The sequence below is a fragment of the Lampris incognitus genome, chromosome 1 (genome assembly GCF_029633865.1).
Source record: "Lampris incognitus isolate fLamInc1 chromosome 1, fLamInc1.hap2, whole genome shotgun sequence".
NCBI classification, from domain to species: Eukaryota; Metazoa; Chordata; class Actinopteri; order Lampriformes; family Lampridae; genus Lampris; species Lampris incognitus.
In genome coordinates, this window is record NC_079211.1 from 116,454,256 (window position 1) to 116,474,051 (window position 19,796).

The 19,796-nt window shown below is 43.2% G+C and overlaps 1 protein-coding gene across 1 annotated transcript; it reads left to right on the forward strand.

Annotated features, from left to right (window-relative positions):
- Window positions 1-833: 833 nt before the first annotated feature.
- On the forward strand, window positions 834-19,796 carry eef2l2 (eukaryotic translation elongation factor 2, like 2). The gene is made up of 15 exons (XM_056296545.1): window positions 834-947; window positions 2,157-2,371; window positions 4,052-4,233; window positions 5,189-5,400; window positions 6,936-7,120; window positions 7,242-7,347; window positions 7,447-7,560; window positions 7,897-8,035; window positions 14,946-15,141; window positions 15,293-15,551; window positions 15,757-15,864; window positions 15,958-16,311; window positions 16,542-16,724; window positions 18,866-18,998; window positions 19,595-19,796. The coding sequence occupies exons 1-15, from the start codon at window positions 945-947 to the stop codon at window positions 19,786-19,788; spliced, it is 2,583 nt and encodes an 860-aa protein (XP_056152520.1). The 5' UTR covers window positions 834-944; the 3' UTR covers window positions 19,789-19,796.

The window sequence follows — 19,796 nt, forward strand, 5'->3', positions numbered from 1 at the left end:
ATGTCGGGGCTTGTGGGTGTAAAGTCGTCATCTCGGGACGTGCGGGGGTTAAGTTGTCATCTCGGGGCGTGTGGGGGTTACGTCGTCATGTCGGGGCTTGTGGGGGTTAAGTCATCATGTCGGGGCTTCAGTGGATAAAGTCGTCATCTCGGGGCGTGTGAGGGTTAAGTCGTCATGTCGGGGCGTGTGGGCGTTAAGTCGTCGTCTCGGGGCTTGTGGGGGTTTAGTCGTCATCTCGGGGCATGTGGGGGTTAAGTCGTCGTGTCGGGACTTGTGTGGGTTAAGTCTTCATCTCGGGGGGTATGTGGGGGATAAGTCATCATGTCGGGGGTTGTGGGGGTTAATTCGTCATGTCTGGGCTTGTAGGGGTTAAGTCTTCATGTCGGGGCATGTAGGGGTTAATTCGTCATCTCGGAGTGTGTGGGGGTTAAGTCGTCTTGTCCGGGCTTGGGGGGGGGGGTTAAGTCGTCACTTGCAGGGCTTGTGGAGGTTAAGTCGTCATGTCGGCGCTTGTTGGGCTTAAGTCGTCATGTCGGGGCTTGTGGGCGTTATGTCGTCATGTCGGGGCGTGTGGGGGTTAAGTCGTCATGTCGGGGCGTGTGGGGGTTAAGTCGTGTTGTCTGGGCTTGTAGGGGTTAAGTCATCATGTCAGGGCGTGTGGGGGTTAAGTCTTCATGTCGGGGCGTGTAGGGGTTAAGTCGTCATGTCGGGGCGTTTGGGGGTTAAATCGTCATGTCGGGGCTTGTGGGGGTTATGTCGTCATGTCGGGGCGTGTGGGGGTTAAGTCGTCATTCCAGGGCTTGTGGGGGTTGAGTCGCCACATGAGCTGCAAACGCCGCAGCCGCGTCGTTAAAGCAGCGCTGCACGTCATACTGCTGCCTGCTCTGTTATACACCGGACGGGACTACTCAGCAGTCCAGCCCACGGAGGAGCCTTCTGCAAAAATGGTACTTACGACATTTTGTTGTGCAGTGTAGATATAAACGATGTATTATGTATATGCTTAGCCTTTATAGAAGAACAGAAGAACTGTAGACTAACCTACATGATGACGCAGTGACCGGTGAGCACGACGGTGAAACTGAGGTTACGGCTCGACTTGGTCAGACTGGTGAAGTACTGCTGCCGAATATAACTAACGACCAAACAAGTCTACAGGATGTATTATTGATTTCGCTTTCAGTCTGGAAATGAGTGACCCAGAAGACGGTTTTATTTGTTTATTTGTTTATTTATTTTATCAACAAGATGCGGTGCATTTATGGACGTTCGTGGAACCGAGTTTTGCATGATATTTTTGCTAACCCGCAACTCTTATATGAAGGTGTTATTAAATTTGGCTGTTGCTGGATTGTTGTTGGGGTCTTGAAATAAACCTTATCCATCGTTATAAATAGCATGTGACCACGCCCACTCCTCCGCGCGATGCCATATCCAAGTTTCATGTGCGGAGAAGGACGCGCACTTCTCTGACTGCGGCACGTCATTCTTCTCTTTCTGGTGATTATTAATGTTAACGTTACAATAAATCCAAATATTCTCGCTACGTTGATACAAGTTTAGGAGCCCACGTTTCACCATTTTTCTCCATCGGGCTTGTCAGGGTGGCCACTTTGACCCAGACAAGCTAGTTCTTCTCGTGTGGATGATGGATCACAGAGGTCCATTCGCCTTCACACACAATCCACATTTTTCCCACCAACACTGAATTGATTCATGCAATTGTGAACAACTACGTAACCTCAAATAAAATAATCTCGACTGTGTCATTTTGCATTGCATACAGCATTTGCCTGTAAAGAATAATCTACTCAGTGGAGATATTTGATATTTTATTAGTTCTACACGGGGGATAAAAAGGTGATTCATGCTTGACTGAGTATTAGTTTTGCACATTTTGCAAGTGTTATGATGGGTTGAAAACTTTGGAGGTACGTCGATCCTCTTCAATATACAAGTCTTCTCTTCAATCAGTCGGTCCAATGGCTTCTGTAGACCTTAAATCGCAGTCCATAGAACAACGCAACTCCTCACAAATAATGATGGGAAGGCTGATTCCAAACTGTCATCTTTTATCACTGTCATTTTCAGCCATATTCCGTCCAGGACTTTGTCAATAATGATTTTCATTAAAATCAAACATTTCTGTTTTTCAGGTGAACTTCACAGTTGACCAGATTCGGGAGATTATGGACAAGAAGTCCAACATCCGAAATATGTCTGTAATTGCCCACGTGGACCACGGAAAGTCAACTTTGACAGATTCACTTGTGAGCAAAGCTGGGATCATTGCCTCTGCGCGAGCAGGAGAGACCCGGTTCACAGACACCCGCAAAGACGAGCAGGAGAGGTGCATCACCATAAAGTCTACGTAGGTGCCACAGTCGTGTTCTACACATCTGATGATGTGTTATGTTCTAAACATCTGATGATGTGTTAAGTTCTAAAAAATCTGAGGATGTGTTTCATGTTGGCATGTTCTAAACATCTGAGGATGTGTTTCATGTTGTCATGTTCTAAACATCTGAGGATGTGTTTCATGTTGGCATGTTCTAAACATCTGAGGATGTGTTTCATGTTGGCATGTTCTAAACATCTGAGGATGTGTTTCATGTTGGCATGTTCTAAACATCTGAGGATGTGTTTCATGTCATGTTCTAAAATTCTGATGGTGTGTTTCATGTCATGTTCTAAACATCTGAGGATGTTTCATGTTGTCATGTTCTAAACATCTGAGGATGTGTTTCATGTTGTCATGTTCTAAACATCTGAGGATATGTTTCATGTTGTCATGTTCTAAACATCTGAGGATGTGTTTCATGTTGTCATGTTCTAAACATCTGAGGATATGTTTCATGTTGTCATGTTCTAAACATCTGAGGATGTGTTTCAAGTTGTCATGTTCTAAACATCTGAGGATGTGTTTCATGTTGTCATGTTCTAAACATCTGAGGATGTGATTCATGTTGTCATGTTCTAAACATCTGAGGATGTGTTTCATGTCATCATGTTCTAAACATCTGAGGATGTTTTATGTTGTCATGTTCTAAACATCTGAGGATGTGGTTCATGTTGTCATGTTCTAAACATCTGAGGATGTGTTTCATGTCATGCTCTAAACATCTGAGGATGTGTTTCATGTTGTCATGTTCTAAACATCTGAGGATATGTTTCATGTTGTCATGTTCTAAACATCTGAGATGTGCTTTTCATGTTGTCATGTTCTAAACAGCTGAGGATGTGTTTCATGTTGTCATGTTCTAAACATCTGAGGATGTGTTTCATGTTGTCATGTTCTAAACATCTGAGGATGTGTTTCATGTTGTCATGTTCTAAACATCTGAGGATGTGTTTCATGTTGTCATGTTCTAAACATCTGAGGATGTTTCATGTCGTCATGTTCTAAACATCTGAGGATGTGTTTCATGTCGTCATGTTCTAAACATCTGATGGTGTGTTTCATGTCATGTTCTAAACATCTGAAGATGTGTTTCATGTTGTCATGTTCTAAACATCTGAGGATGTGTTTCATGTTGTCATGTTCTAAACATCTGAGGATGTGTTTCATGTTGTCATGTTCTAAACATCTGAGGATATGTTTCATGTTGTCATGTTCTAAACATCTGAGATGTGCTTTTCATGTTGTCATGTTCGAAACATCTGAGGATGTTTTTCATGTCATGTTCATTGCAGTCTGTACACTACATTGTTGATATCTTCTGTGGAACATGATAACAGCAAAAATAATATTTCAAACGTCCATACTGGTAATTATGTAATGCTGTAACAATGTGCTCTTGCAGATGAATTAAAACGATCTTCAATTTATTTTGTATCCCAAAACTGTTCCTGTGCTTCAGAATACATTAGCCTTTCCAGTCTACTTTGACCATTATTGACATAAAAATCATTCAGACATAGACCACATGCAAGCAGCCATTGCCATCGCTTGTCCTCCTGTCCGATGTGCAAGAAACATCAGTTTAGAATTGGTTTCGGGCCTTCCTATTCCAACTAACTGAAGGCTTTTATGTGTTGCCCCTCTTTACAGAGCCATCTCTCTGTACTATGAGCTCAAAGAAAATGACTTGGCCTTCATCAAACATGGCACGGATGGCCATGGCTTCCTCATAAACTTGATTGACTCTCCCGGTCATGTGGATTTCTCATCTGAGGTGACTGCTGCTCTGCGGGTCACCGACGGAGCACTTGTAGTTGTAGACTGTGTCTCAGGTACGAAAGAAAAAATAAAGAGCACTGGTCTCTAACCCTTCACCCGCAGCTCATTCCGCTGTTGTCCCTGTCAGTGGCAACTGTCGAGGCAACTATCATCCAGTTGCTTGCAAAAAACACAAATATTAGATAGACGGTGTTTTGACCACTGCTCCCACACAACAGCTGCAACTCCAGGTCGCTTTGCAAAAGCAACTTATTCGGCTGGAACACATGCCGTCCATTCTGCAGGGCAAATGCTGACAGCACTGATTACTCCTGCGTATGCTGATGACAACTCTGTGTGTGTGTGTGTGTGTGTGTGTGTGTGTGTGTGTGAGTAGCAGGACAAATGGCGAGGGAATCAATTCCACCTTGGACTCGATCTGTACATAATACAACTGTTGCGCCTTCTTACTAAAACGTTTTCTGTAAGATAGTACTTATTGTTGTTGTCTTTAAACAACAACAACAACAACAACTTAGTTTTGTATAGCGCCTTTCAAGGGACCCTGATGTGGCATCTTCTACGCTAATAATCTTATCATGGGCCATCTGTCAAATAAATATTATTCATGCTTTGAAGTAAGATTGAAAAAACTTAGAATACCTTATTTGAACTTTCCAAAACAATTTAGCTAACAGTAACATTTTCATAATTACAACGCATTATAGGAAGCCTTGAAATGGTAATTACAGGCAGAAATTGGGTAGTTGGCAAGATGTTGTGGGGGAAAAGCCACTGCTTTAAGGTCAAAATATGATTTAATAGTTACCTAATATCTCAGTAATATGTAACTATGTGTTTGAAATAGTAACATTTTTCTGTACCTAAATATGTTCATTTGTAACATTTGATTTGATATCTTACGCTGTAATTGTGTGTGTATGAGTGTCATTTGCAGCAAGTCCCGTTGTCTCGTTGTAGCTCAAAGCTAAACAAATTAGTTGAACAACAGTCCACTTCCCCCTGTAGGAGTGTGTGTCCAGACTGAGACTGTCCTCAGGCAGGCCATTGCTGAGCGAATCAAACCAGTTCTGATGATGAACAAGATGGACCGAGCCCTCCTGGAGCTGCAGCTGAAGCCAGATGAGCTCTACCGGACCTTCCAGCGCATTGTAGAGAACGTCAACGTCATCATATCAACCTATGGAGAAGGGGATCATGGACCCATGGGTAACATCATGGTCAGTAATAGGCTCCTGCAGACAATGTCACTTATTCTCATTATCATTACTGGCCACTTGGTTGATGCTTAACCTTAACACCTTCTCCCTGGCTGAGGCTCAGTCTCAATGCAAGGTAAGGTAAGTCTTTTTAGTTGGCCCTGAACTTTTAAGTCCTGGGACCCACCTTGCCTTTTGCACCCTTCTAACCCACTATTTGTTTGTCTGCATGATCGCTGTGCTCTCTTGAGTTTACTTGTCTCTCTCCCTCATCTCTCATTTCAGGACTAGATCTGGTTCTGCTGGGGGATGGGGCTTCTGTCTGTGCTGCATTCTGTGTATCCATTGACCCTGGCATCTCTGAAGACTCTTGTCTGCCTTTTGTTTGGTTTTTCATTCGCGACTACTTCCTCGTCATTTGTGACAGCTCTGGCTACACATCATTCTCATTCTGTACTCTCTCTGTCTCTGTATGGACCTGTATCTGTTGTCTGTAGGAGAGCTCTATTCGTCTCTGTGGAACTCATAGGATGGATGCTGCAGAATAGATGCTGCATGGGATGGATGTTGCACGGGATGGATGTTGCACAGGATGGATGCTGCTCTGTGCCAATGTTTTGGGAAGATGCTTCACATGCTTCCGCATGCAGTGATGTCCCAGTATCTGCTTCTCTTTTTTGCATTGCTTCTCTGTCAGTAAGTGGTTTTGTTAAGTGTTTTATTTCTAAATCTCTTACAACAATATCTTCCTTGTCCACATTGGACCTATCATATGCTGGTCGTTCTGAGGCTTCTACCATTTTTCCCCATTTTTCTTTCCTGTTATTGTTTTCTCCTGTTTCAGGATAGAGGGAGTAATTCATTGCCATTCACTGTATCTACCCGTTTTTCAGTGTTTGAATGCAAAGCCATCTGAGACTGTAACTGTGACTTAGCATTATATGAATAAAGTTGACTTGACTTAAATTAACTTATCAACAAACAAAAAAAAGATAATGTGTTTTGTTCTGTCTAATGTGAAATGGCATTAATTCAACTTACTTTTATAGCCTACTCAATGAGGAAAATTGGGGAGCTGCACAGGATTCTGGTGAATATTAAGTGCCTCGGACAAGGTTAATTCCGTTGTAGATTTTGAGAATTGGACGAACTTCACTCTTTCTCTGATAGTTTTAGGGTTTAAATGGGGCTTTCTCATCACACACTTCTTCCTCGATAACCTTTGGCTCACTGCTGAAAGCTTGTACCTAGAGTACAATTTGCATGGACTTTCTTATTTGTGTTTGATTAGGTGTGTTATGATCTGATCACCATCTATATGTACAAAGGATGCATTGAAGGATGCATCAGCCACCAGTCTTAAGTATGATTCTGATAAATCCCCTATGAAGTCTGTGGATATACTAACGCAGTCTGTTACCTAACAACTCACAAGTGGCATTCACTGGCCAGTTCATTTTCTCCTAGTCACAAAGTGGCCTAGTTTATCATTCTTGTTGGCATGAGGCATGCATTCTCAGCCTGTGTCCATCCCTCTGCTCTGGTTGCGTTAACAGGTCGACCCGGTGGTGGGGACTGTTGGTTTTGGTTCAGGCCTCCACAGCTGGGCGTTCACACTCAAGCAATTTGCTGAGATGTACGTGGCTAAGTTTGCAGCAAAGGCTGAAAAAAAGACTGCACTGCCACCTGCTGAGCGTGCTCGGAAGGTGGAGGAGATGATGAAGAAGCTGTGGGGTGACAAGTGAGTGTGCACACACATTGGGATTTTCAAACTCCAGTTTTACAACCATTCTTGGAGAACTCATTTATATGTTTTTGGGATATTACGGAAGACTGATTCATGGGTAATATTATCTGGTTAGGTTCTTTGATCCTGCGGCTGGTAAATTCAGTAAGTCAGCCACTACTGCTGATGGCAAGAACCTTCCGAGAACATTTTGCCAGCTTGTGTTGGACCCCATTTTCAAGGTTTGTCTTGTGCAACTACTGTAGTAACTCTCTGAAATCTGGTAGATAAACATAGAACATATGAATCGCTAACTATTCCATCTGTATCTTACGTCCAAGGTTTTTGATGCTATCATGAACTTTAAGAAGGAAGAGTCCGAGAAGTTGATTCAGAAATTGGATGTAAAACTTGATGCTGATGACAAAGAAAAGGAAGGAAAACCCCTTCTGAAGGTATGTGTGTTGCAAATTCCTTCAAGACCCGTCATGAATTCCTTTAAGACATGCCATGATCAAATGACATAATGAATCTTTCATTTCACGAGGAGATTTAGAATAAACCTAGAACTGCAACATTAAACAAGATTATTCTTAAAATAGGACTGTTTTCAAATGTGCAGTCTAGTAATGTCCTGTTCTTTATTTAGGAATTAATTAAATGTAGGTCCAACCTTAGACCAGGTTTCACAATTCTTCTAATTGTGAAATCCACCTACCTAGTGTTCTAGGTATGCATAGTGAAATGTTAAATCATTTCATCTGGGGTTCTGCTGCGCTGTTGCTCCTCAGGCGGTGATGCGCCGCTGGCTGCCAGCAGGGGATGCTCTGCTCCAAATGATCACAATCCACCTCCCCTCCCCGGTGACTGCTCAGAAGTATCGCTGTGAGCTGCTGTATGAAGGGCCTGGAGATGATGAGTCTGCCCTGGGTGAGGGAACATAAGGGGTTGTTTCTATGGATAACATCATATCTTTGTTTTACATTATTATTAAATTGCACGTGTTTTGTTCTGTTAATGGTTTGACTGATCAATAATACTAAAGAATTTACCAAAACCTTAACAAGTATTTAGACATCAAAGGTTTCAGAAGTAGCTTAACCATTTATAAAAAGACTTAACTGTTGTTGGTTTGTGTTGTTTCCAAGTGGTTCAGTAACGGCAATAGCCCAGTCTTTAAAATCTCATTCATCTGAAATGCACATTAAAAAAATCCAAAAGCTCGTGACATAAACTAGACAATGATGACCAGGTGTCCCAGTTTGCATTGCACTGCACAGTATTTTGACCCTTTGTCACACATCCCATTAACCGACACAAAGCCCCACAGTTTCTCCATTCAAAGATTAAATTATTAATTTTCATCACTATTCAAGAATAATCTGGATTCTAGACATCGCCGCTCTCTCTCAAAACACTTAAGTCGGGTCAGGATGTGGATGGACATGTTTGCTCATTATTTACTGTTCTTGTCGGGTGCCGACTAGTGGGATATCAATGTGTCTAATTAAACCTGATATCCATTATATCAAAGTTCTATATACCTTCTTTTATACCTTCCGCTTCCGGTGTGGGAAGATGGCAGCACGAATTCACGTTTGCGGCGGCCTCACCCAGTACCGTCCATGCAGTGTCTTTGTCCACGTCTGCGTCTAAGTTTGTGTCTTGGTTTGATGGCTGGGAGAGCTGGTGCTGGATCGGCTGGGAGAGCTTGGTCTGCTGCGTCCTGTGGGCCCAGGGACCACGGCCCTGCCTGGAGCTGCGCCCGAAGAGGAAACACCGAGGGGCGTCTGACAGGACGCAGAAGCGGGGCAGGCTAAGCTAACTGCTAGCCCATGCAGGCCGGCAGCCTCACCTAGCGTTGAATGTGCTTTTGGTGTCGTCCTGTGAAGTGCGGGAAGGTATGTCGAAGGTGTCTGGCTGGGAGTGCTGGCGTTGGATCGGCCGGGATCATCCGGTGGGCCCTGGGACCACAACCCTGCTTGGAGCTGTGCCTGAGGAGGAAACACCGAGGGCAGTCTGACAGGAGGTGGAAGCAGGGCAGGCTAAGCTAACTGCTACCCCATGCAGACCCACAGTTCCGACAGTCATCCTGGCGTTCGCTCTCTTGGACAGTAAATATATGTTACGGACTAGTCGGGTCTAGGGGTTAAGGGTTAAACTTAAGTCCTAACCTGGAGTGTGTAGAAAAGATGGAAACGAGGAAAGAACAAGAAGAAGGACTGACTTCCAAGACGACAGAAATAGCGGAGGTGGGCTAGTTTACCGAGGTAGCAGGCTAGCAGTTAGCAGGTCCCTCCGACAAGGCCTCGGCTGCGTGGGTCTCAGCTTCCGTAAGTGGCAGACACCGTCTTGGTAGTTTAGTTCAGTTTAGGTTGATGGTGGATGGATCGTCAAAAAAATAAAGGAGACTTGGTTTTCTTCAAAGTCCTTCTAAGCTGGAACGGTGTGAACCTGCACCGCATTCTCAAAGTGGCACATCCTGAGGCATTTAGGCAACCTCCTGCCATTAACACACTCCAGGAGACGCACACGCACCTCACGGTGACGTCCTCTTATACTATACCCTGCTTAACCAGACCTCCAATCATTTCTCAATGAAAACCAGCCCAAATAAGTAAGAAAAGTATATATACACTACCGTTCAAAAGTTTGGGATCACATTGAAATGTCCATATTTTTGAAGGAAAAGCACTGTACTGTTCAATGAAGATAACTTTAAACTAGTCTTAACTTTAAAGAAATACACTCTATACATTGCTAATGTGGTAAATGACTATTCTAGCTGCAAATGTCTGGTTTTTGGTGCAATATCTACATAGGTGTATAGAGGCCCATTTCAAGCAACTATCACTCCAGTGTTCTAATGGTACAATGTGTTTGCTCATTGGCTCAGAAGGCTAATTGATGATTAGAAAACCCTTGTGCAATCATGTTCACACATCTGAAAACAGTTTAGCTCGTTACAGAAGCTACAAAACTGACCTTCCTTTGAGCAGATTGAGTTTCTGGAGCATCACATTTGTGGGGTCAATTAAACGCTCAAAATGGCCAGAAAAAGAGAACTTTCATCTGAAACTCGACAGTCTATTCTTGTTCTTAGAAATGAAGGCTATTCCATGCGAGAAATTGCTAAGAAATTGAAGATTTCCTACACCGGTGTGTACTACTCCCTTCAGAGGACAGCACAAACAGGCTCTAACCAGAGTAGAAAAAGAAGTGGGAGGCCGCGTTGCACAACTGAGCAAGAAGATAAGTACATTAGAGTCTCTAGTTTGAGAAACAGACGCCTCACAGGTCCCCAACTGGCATCTTCATTAAATAGTACCCGCAAAACACCAGTGTCAACATCTACAGTGAAGAGGCGGCTGCGGGATTCTGGGCTTCAGGGCAGAGTGGCAAAGAAAAAGCCATATCTGAGACTGACCAATAAAAGAAAAAGATTAAGATGGGCAAAAGAACACAGACATTGGACAGAGGAAGACTGGAAAAAAGTGTTGTGGACGGATGAATCCAAGTTTGAGGTGTTTGGATCACAAAGAAGAACGTTTGTGAGACGCAGAACAAATGAAAAGATGCTGGAAGAATGCCTGACGCCATCTGTTAAGCATGGTGGAGGTAATGTGATGGTCTGGGGTTGCTTTGGTGCTGGTAAGGTGGGAGATTTGTACAGGGTAAAAGGGATTCTGAATAAGGAAGGCTATCACTCCATTTTGCAACGCCATGCCATACCCAGTGGACAGCGCTTGATTGGAGCCAATTTCATCCTACAACAGGACAATGACCCTAAACACACCTCCAAATTGTGCAAGAACTATTTAGAGCAGAAGCAGGCAGCTGGTATTCTATCGGTAATGGAGTGGCCAGCGCAGTCACCAGATCTGAACCCCATTGAGCTGTTGTGGAAGCAGCTTGACCGTATGGTACGCAAGAAGTGCCCATCCAACCAATCCAACTTGTGGGAGCTGCTTCTGGAAGCGTGGGGTGCAATTTCTCCAGATTACCTCAACAAATTAACAGCTAGAATGCCAAAGGTCTGCAATGCTGTAATTGCTGCAAATGGAGGATTCTTTGACGAAAGCAAAGTTTGATGTAAAAAAAATCTTATTTCAAATACAAATCATTATTTCTAACCTTGTCAATGTCTTGACTCTATTTTCTATTCATTTCACAACATATGGTGGTGAATAAGTGTGACTTTTCATGGAAAACACAAAATTGTTTGGGTGATCCCAAACTTTTGAACGGTAGTGTATATATTGTATCCTGCATGGATAAGTAGACACGTTGGTCCTTGACTAACGGGTCGGACCCTTTAGTCGACTGGTTAACGTTGTCGCTTGCGGAGTGGGAGACACGGGTTCGCGTCCCGGCTGTGGTGACGGTCTCCAAGACGGCCCCCCGAATTCGCTACAACATATATACACACACACATATATCAACACGGATACAGGAAAAAGATTTGAATGCATAGCAGTACAGGCCTATTTCGTGCGTCTCGCACTCATCAGCTGCTAATGTGTTTCAACAAAGAATCATAGTTACGTTGCCCAGCGTCACGCCCCTGATTTCGGTTGGACAGCGACCAATCAGATGGGGAAATATCCAAACTATAACAACCAATGGGGTAGGTACTTATGATGCACAGCAACCAATGGAGGGGTAGAAAACATTTCAACCAATGGGACTGGGGTTTGTTTTGAAAAGCATTTAGGGGCCAGGGCACTGTTGAAATTATGTACATTAAAAAATATAAGAAGGTAATTTATGTGAATTATATATTGGGGTGGTGTTGGGGCACAGATGGAAGGACAAGCAGTTAAAATATTAAAAAAATATATTTAAAAAAACTCTAATAAATGTCATATGTGTATCATCTAATGGGGGGGGGATAATAAAGACGTTTTACTTATAGTTACAAAGGAGATATTTTTTTCGGTGTCTACAACTTGTGGCCAATTCGTTTCTATTATTCAAGGTGGACATATCAGGTCTGCAAATAATAAAATACGTTTCTTCTCTAATATTTGCAGACACGATATGTCCACCTTGAATAATAGAAACGAATTGGCCACCAGTTGTGGCAGTTCTTGATCCGGCAGGGGTAGAGAATTATAGACCAATTTATAAACTTTCATTTCAAACTTTCATTTACAAACTTACATTTCCTTCCACCCTGAGAGCAAGATAAGCGGTTTGGATAATGGATGGATGGATGTTTGTCTTAACAACCTTGTATCCTCATCAGCTCCCCTAGTGTGGAGTCCCTCAGGGGTCTGTCCTTGGGCCAATCCTCTTCTCTTTATACATGCTTCCTCTGGGTCATTTGTTTAGTCACTTTCAAGACAAGTCATACCACCGTTATGCCAATGATACTCAGCTCTATTTCTCTGCCAAACCCAATTACCTGAATCAACTGTCCCCCCTCCATGATTGCTTAGATGCCACCAAAGACTGGATGTCCCTTAATTTCCTCCATCTAAACCCCAACAAAACGGAAGTTATCTTAATTGATCCGGAGAACTTTGCCACTGCAGTTGATCAGTTTATTGGTCCAATTCAATCAAACATCAAACCTACAGCTAAAAATGTTGGTATCATCTTTGAATAGAATGTCTTTTGATCACCATGTTACTAAGCTTGTCCAATCCTGTTTTCTTCAGCTAAGAAATTTGCAAAAATCAGAAATATTCTGTCTTTTAAGGATATCGAAATATTAATTCACTTTCATTTTCTCCCGTCTAAATTACTGTAACTCCCTCTACTCTGGCCTCAACCAAGCTACTTTAAATAGTCTACAGCTGGTTCAGAATGCAGCTGCTAGACTTACTAGATGTAGCTCCACTCAGTAATCACAACGAAGCAAGTCTTGGATAGGAACAGGCCAACCCGTGAGACTGGGTTGAGAGCAAATAAAAATAAAAATAAAATGCATACATGTACGTCAATTCTCAATAACTGCACAGATAGTTAGCACATTAGCAAATTAGCTAGCACAACAGACAATTAGCAACACATAACGTTACCTCGTCAGCTGCTTAGTACTGAGGGGCTAAATTCTTCACTTCGTCTGGTCTCCGTCTGGATTATCTTCTTTCCTCAGGTCTTACAGGTAAGTATACAATTAAATCTTCTCGTTATCTTAACTTGTCTTTCTCTTAATTAGCTTTGTCTTGTGTGCTGCTATTTTCTTGTTGTCGCTGTTAGTGCTATTATTTTTGGCACTTGATATGGAGGTGCTACATTCTTAAATTGCCGGTAACAATAGAGCCGCGGAGATTAGTTCCGCCCTCCGTGCTACAATATACAGGTGAGAAGTAGGAACCAAAATTATAATGCAGAAAACAAAACTAAAAACTTAACTGACACTGTCTGCAGTTACACTAGAACTAGCCGTAGCTCCCATATGACCCCTATTCTTGCATCCCTCCATTGGCCCCCCGTAAATTCAGAATAATCTATAAAATCTTGATTACATTTAAAACACTGCATGATCTTGCCCCCAGTTACATTTCTGATCTTCTTATTTCTCATTCCACTTCACGACCACTCTGATTCTCAAACCTCGGTCTTTTATCCATCTCTCACTCTGCAAAACCCAAGTCCCAAGCCTCTGGAATAATCTCCCCCAATCCATTAGATTCGCTGAACCTTTGGACTGTTTTAAGCGGCTTCTAAAAACCCATCTTTTCAGGCAAGCCTTTTTATAGATCTCCACCCCTGACTTCTGTTTTGGTTCATTTTTAGCTTGGTCTGTTAATCCCTATGCCATGTCTTATATATTCATTCAATGTATTTGATGTATTTATTTGTATTTTCTGTATTGCGTGTAAATCACTTTGTAATTGTGTGTTTTTAAAAGTGCTATTTAAATAAAATTTTACTTACTTACCGAGTGTAGCAATATACGTACAATGTACAGTACAGTATATACATAATGGTTGGATTTATTTGACAGTTAAGTGTTCATTTGAATGACAGCCCACGGGAAGAAACTGTTTTTATATCGTTAGTTTCGGTTGATAGGCACTGTATTGTTTATGAGTTGTTGCCTCAAGTGAAGGAGTTCAAGTATTTTGGAGTCTTGTTCACGAGTGAGGTAGGATGGAGCGGGAGATTGACAGGCGTATTGGTGCAGCATCAGCAGTACATTTACCAGTCAGTCTTCGTTCCCACCCTCACCTATGGTCATGAGCTTTGGGTAGTGACGGAAAGGGTGAGATCGCGGATAAAAGCGGCTTAAATGAGTTTCCTCCGTAGGGTGTCTGGGCTCAGCCTTAGAGATAGGGTGAGGAGCTTGGACATCCGGAGGGAGCTCGGAGTAGAACCACTGCTGCTTCGTGTCGAAAGGAGCCAGTTGAGGTGGTTCGGGCATCTGATTAGGATGCCTCCTGGGCGCCTTCCTTTGGAGGTTTTCTAGGCATGTCCAACTGAGATGAGACCCCGGGGTAGACCCAGAACTCGCTGGAGGGACTACATGTCCAATCTGGCCTGGGAACATCTAGGGATTCCCCAGGAGGAGCTGGAGGGCGTTGTTCGGGAGAGGGACATCTGGAGTGCCCTACTTAGCTTGCTGCCACCGCGACCCAACCCTAGAGAAGTGACTGAAGATGAGATGAGATGAGTTGAGATAAGATGTTTATAAGGGTGGGGATACCTGCAGTCAGTTTAGACTGAAGATCTCACTTAGTTGAGGATGAAACGTATCTGTCAATAAACGTTGTATCCAGATGAACTGATCTAACCTACTTTGATTTTCTTACCTGGATTATTGAGCGTGCATCAAGACACTAACCTTTAAACGTTTTCTGGTTTTTACATTCTATTTATTCTATGACAGGAATAAAGAATTGTGACCCTAAAGGTCCACTAATGATGTATATCTCCAAGATGGTGCCTACCAGTGACAAGGGACGCTTCTATGCCTTTGGTCGTGTTTTCTCTGGTGTCGTGGCCACAGGACAGAAAGTGCGTATTATGGGCCCAAACTTCTCACCTGGAAAGAAGGAGGACTTGTACCTTAAGCAAATTCAAAGGTTTGTCAAAATTAAGTCTATGTTTCTAATATGTTACTCTTTAAATATTTTTTGTTTGCATAAAGGGCTTTAAAAACACTTTGTTGTGTCTTGCAAGCCCAGCTACATTTTCCAACCACTTAACTGTCTACTATTCTGTGTATTTCCACAGGACAATCCTGATGATGGGGCGTTACATAGAGCCCATTGAAGATGTGCCCTGTGGGAATATTGTTGGTCTTGTTGGAGTTGACCAATTCCTGGTGAAAACAGGGACCATCACCACATTTGAGCATGCCCACAACATGAGGGTGATGAAGTTCAGTGTTAGCCCTGTGGTAAGAGTGGCCGTTGAGGCCAGCAACCCGGCTGACTTGCCCAAGTTGGTGGAGGGTCTTAAACGACTAGCCAAGTCTGACCCTATGGTTCAGGTACTGGTGGACTGGGGGAGGAAAAGCGCATGACTTAATCTACACAAAGCAAACTATTGAACATTTCTGTAACCTTATTGCAAATGAGACTGGTCAATTTATGTAACCTTCTCTTTGGCGGATCTGGTTAAAAAAACTCGAAAACTAATTATTTTTGTGTTTTGGATACTCTTTTTTACTTTCTAGTTTTCCCTTTGTCTTATAGTGCATTATTGAAGAATCAGGGGAGCACATCGTGGCTGGAGCTGGGGAGCTGCACCTTGAAATTTGTCTGAAAGATCTGGAAGAAGACCATGCTGGCATTCCCTTGAAGGTAAATTACAGTGCCAAGACTACAATTCTGAAAGAATCACTCTGTGTTTCGCCATTTTAATCAGCTATCTCATGCTTGTGTTTCATTTCACAGAAATCTGACCCTGTGGTTTCCTACCGGGAAACAGTCAGTGAGGAATCAAGCAACATCTGCTTATCGAAATCCCCAAATAAGCACAACCGGCTGTTCATGAAAGCACGTCCCCTCCCTGATGGTCTGGCTGAGGATGTGGACAAAGGAGAAGTGAGCCACAGACAAGAGCTAAAACAGAGGGCCCGCTACCTGGCTGAGAAGTATGAGTGGGAAGTGACAGAGGCACGCAAGATCTGGTGTTTTGGGCCTGACGGGTCAGGGCCCAACATGTTGATCGATGTCTCCAAAGGGGTCCAGTACCTGAACGAGATCAAGGACAGCGTTGTTGCCGGATTCCAGTGGGCCACCAAAGAGGTGAGGAGGAAGTCTGAGGTGATGGCCTCAGGGTATTAGCCTCTTAGTTAGAGATGTGACTGATCAACTTGACATTGTGATCTGGTAATACACTAGTGGTAATTTTCAAATTCTACATTCACATAAACTTAAAAAGTCATTTATAAACGATTTTCTTTCATACTTTTTTACACATCAGTACTGTTACTCATGTTCAGCAAACAATGATTAAAGGGTTATTAAACTACTAGGGTGCACTGTGTGAGGAAAACATGAGGGCGGTGCGTTTCGACATCCACGACGTGACCCTCCATGCAGACGCCATACACAGAGGGGGTGGACAGATAATCCCAACTGCCCGCCGTGTCCTTTATGCCTCTATGCTCACTGCTCAGCCCAGGCTTATGGAGCCCATCTACTTGGTGGAGATTCAGGTAATAACTATTGTGTGCAACAAAGTGAATTATCTCCAAATCTGACCCCTTTGTGGCTCAATTACCCCTTTTTCCTGACAAATTTAAATAATAGACGTGCCTAAATTGAGAGCAGCCTCAGTGCTCTAATGTTCGGGGATGATTATTTTAAACTAAGACATACAAAAAAATTCCAAGTTCCTCCAACACAAGATAATAATAATAATAATAATAATAATAATTACATTTATATAGCGCTTTTCTAGACACCCAAAGCGCTTCACATTGAAGGGGGTAACTCACTTCAAACACCACCAATGTGTAGCACCACCTGGGTGATGCACGGCAGCCATTTTGCACCAGAACGCTCACCACACCTCAGCTTGAGGTGGAGAGTGAGGAATCATTGAGCCATGCAGTTACATGGGGGGATGATTAGGTAGCCAGATTGGGAATTTTGCCAGCACACTGGGAAACCCCCTACTCTTTGCGTTAAGTGCCAAGTGTCCATAAACTCCACACGGATTTAGAAACTGTTTGTACCTACACCTAGTTTTTTTCAAATACATGTACTGTTTTCAGTCCTTGAAGTTATATGTTGTAGACCACTGCTTTCTTGGGAATCTAGTTAATACTGTTATAGTATACAATTCTTGTACTAGACTGCACGCTATTGCCAACTTTTTGATCCCCTACTGTGCAGCCTAAAATCCTCAAACCAGGCCTTGCTTGTTAGTGTTAAGGTGAGGTTGAGGACCGAAAAAAGATCATGTCTTTGCCATTAACAGCTTACTTGAAAAGATCAGGTTTGTCTTTCTTTTTCTTTTTTTTTTAAAGTGGCAGTTTTGTCGGGAGTTGCAGAGAAGTATGTAGGAGTGGTGCAAGATAGGCATGAGGGAAGTGTGACAGTGGTGAGGTGTGTGGTTGGAATGACAGATGGGTTCAAGGTGGAGGTGGGATTACACCAAGGATCAGCTCTGAGCCCTTTCTTGTTTGCAATGGTGATGGACAGGTTGACAGACAAGATCAGGCAGGAGTCTCCGTGGACTATGAAGTTTGCGAATGACATTGTGATCTGTAGCGAGAGCAGGGTGCAGGTGGAGGAGAGCCTGGAGAGGTGGAGATATGCACTGGAGAGAAGAGGAATGAAAGTCAGTAGGAGCAAGATGGAATATCTATGCGTGAGTGAGAGGGAGGACAGTATTATGGTGAGGATGCAAGGAGTGGAGGTGACGAAGGTGGATGAGTTTAAATACTTAGGGTGAACTGTCCAAAGTAACGGGGAGTGCAGAAGAGAGGTGAAGAGAGTGCAGGCAGGGTGGAGTGGGTGGAGAAGAGTGTCAGGAGTGATTTGCGACCGAAGGGTACCAGCAAGAGTTAAAGGGAAGGTTTACAAGACGGTAGTGAGACCAGCTATGTTATATGGTTTGGAAACAGTCAGTACGTTTACATGACACTTAAAATCAAATTATTGCGTTAATCCGTTTGAGAACCGTTTCTTGGGTGTATGTTACTTAATGGCAATTATAAAATAATGGTAATTGAAAATGAGTTATTAAGGAATATTCGAGTTTTTTTTCTCCAAATAAACTACTTGTTCATGAAGTTGATAGAAAATGTTGCCATTGACTACGTTTACATGATGTTAGAAAAAGTGGATTTATTGTGTTAGCCAAACTAAAACTGGACTTTTAAAATACACGTAAACGTGTTAGTCCGACTGAAATCGTACTAAATCGAATTTCTCGAAGTCGGACTAATGCACCTAGATGATGCGGTTGGGGATGGATTAACTCTGCCATGTATACGCTTCAATCGGCCCCGAACTGGCCTAGGCGTTCTGCGCATGCTCCATAGTTACCGCGGCGGTCTTTCATCCAGCAGCAACCAGCTGAAAGGGGGCATATCGCCACCTACCGTACCGGGGTCGGACATACTTCCGTCAATAAATCGATTCTCCCGTGGTTGTTGTATACTGTGACGACAGGAGTCCAACTACATGGCCTAGTCGAGCTGTAACCGTAGCTCGACTTTGAGCATGTAAACGCAGTGAGTGGCTGGGACGCTTTACTGTGTTGCCATGCCAACATGTACGGATGTTTTGCATGACGATGCTGCACGTACTGCACGTTTAACACGGTGAAATATACCTGTTGTGAAAGTGTCCAGAGCACGTGGTGGGAGGCATCTACGGCGTACTGAACAGGAAGAGAGGCCATGTGTTTGAGGAGAGCCAAGTTGCTGGGACGCCCATCTTCATCGTGAAGGCCTACCTTCCCGTCAACGAATCATTCGGTAAACTCACAAACACCAGCCATCAAAATAAATGTATCACCTTTTCACTTTTACGTCACGTTCTTGGTTTACAAAAAATGCTAATTTTGTTGGTCTTTGGGGGAAAATGCATGACTTTAGGTGAATGATGCTATGTGGACTAGGGGTGTAAGAAAACATCGATACACTTGAGTTATCGCGATATTATCTTTTGTAATGTATCGATTCTCAAAACCACTATATCGATTTTTAATTGTTTACATGTAAAGGTTCGTCACATTGTGTTGTGTGTAACCCCGCTAGATAACAGTGCTGTGATCTATCTTCAGCCATGTGACCCGTCCACTCCAACACAACAACGTAAACCGAGACAGGAAGTAGTATAAGCACAAAGAACACAGGCCTATGAAACCACAATACATCACCTTAAAGTATCGCAATATATCGAGATGTATTGAATCGTCACACGTATTGTATTGCCAGATTCTCACCAATACACAACCCTAATGTGGACATGAATAGAAACGCCACCAAGTGGGACTGCATACCAACAGGACGCACTAATAAAGGGACCCACAGCTGTTGAAAAGAATCTTTTCTTCTTTATTCATGAACAGGTTTTACAGCAGACTTGCGATCGAACACAGGTGGCCAGGCCTTCCCTCAGTGTGTGTTTGACCACTGGCAGATTCTGTCGGGAGACCCCTACGAGGACGCCAGCCGGCCAGCACAGGTGATTGCCGAGACTCGCAAACGCAAAGGTCTCAAGGAGGGCATCCCAGCCCTGGACAACTTCCTGGACAAACTGTAACCGTCTTT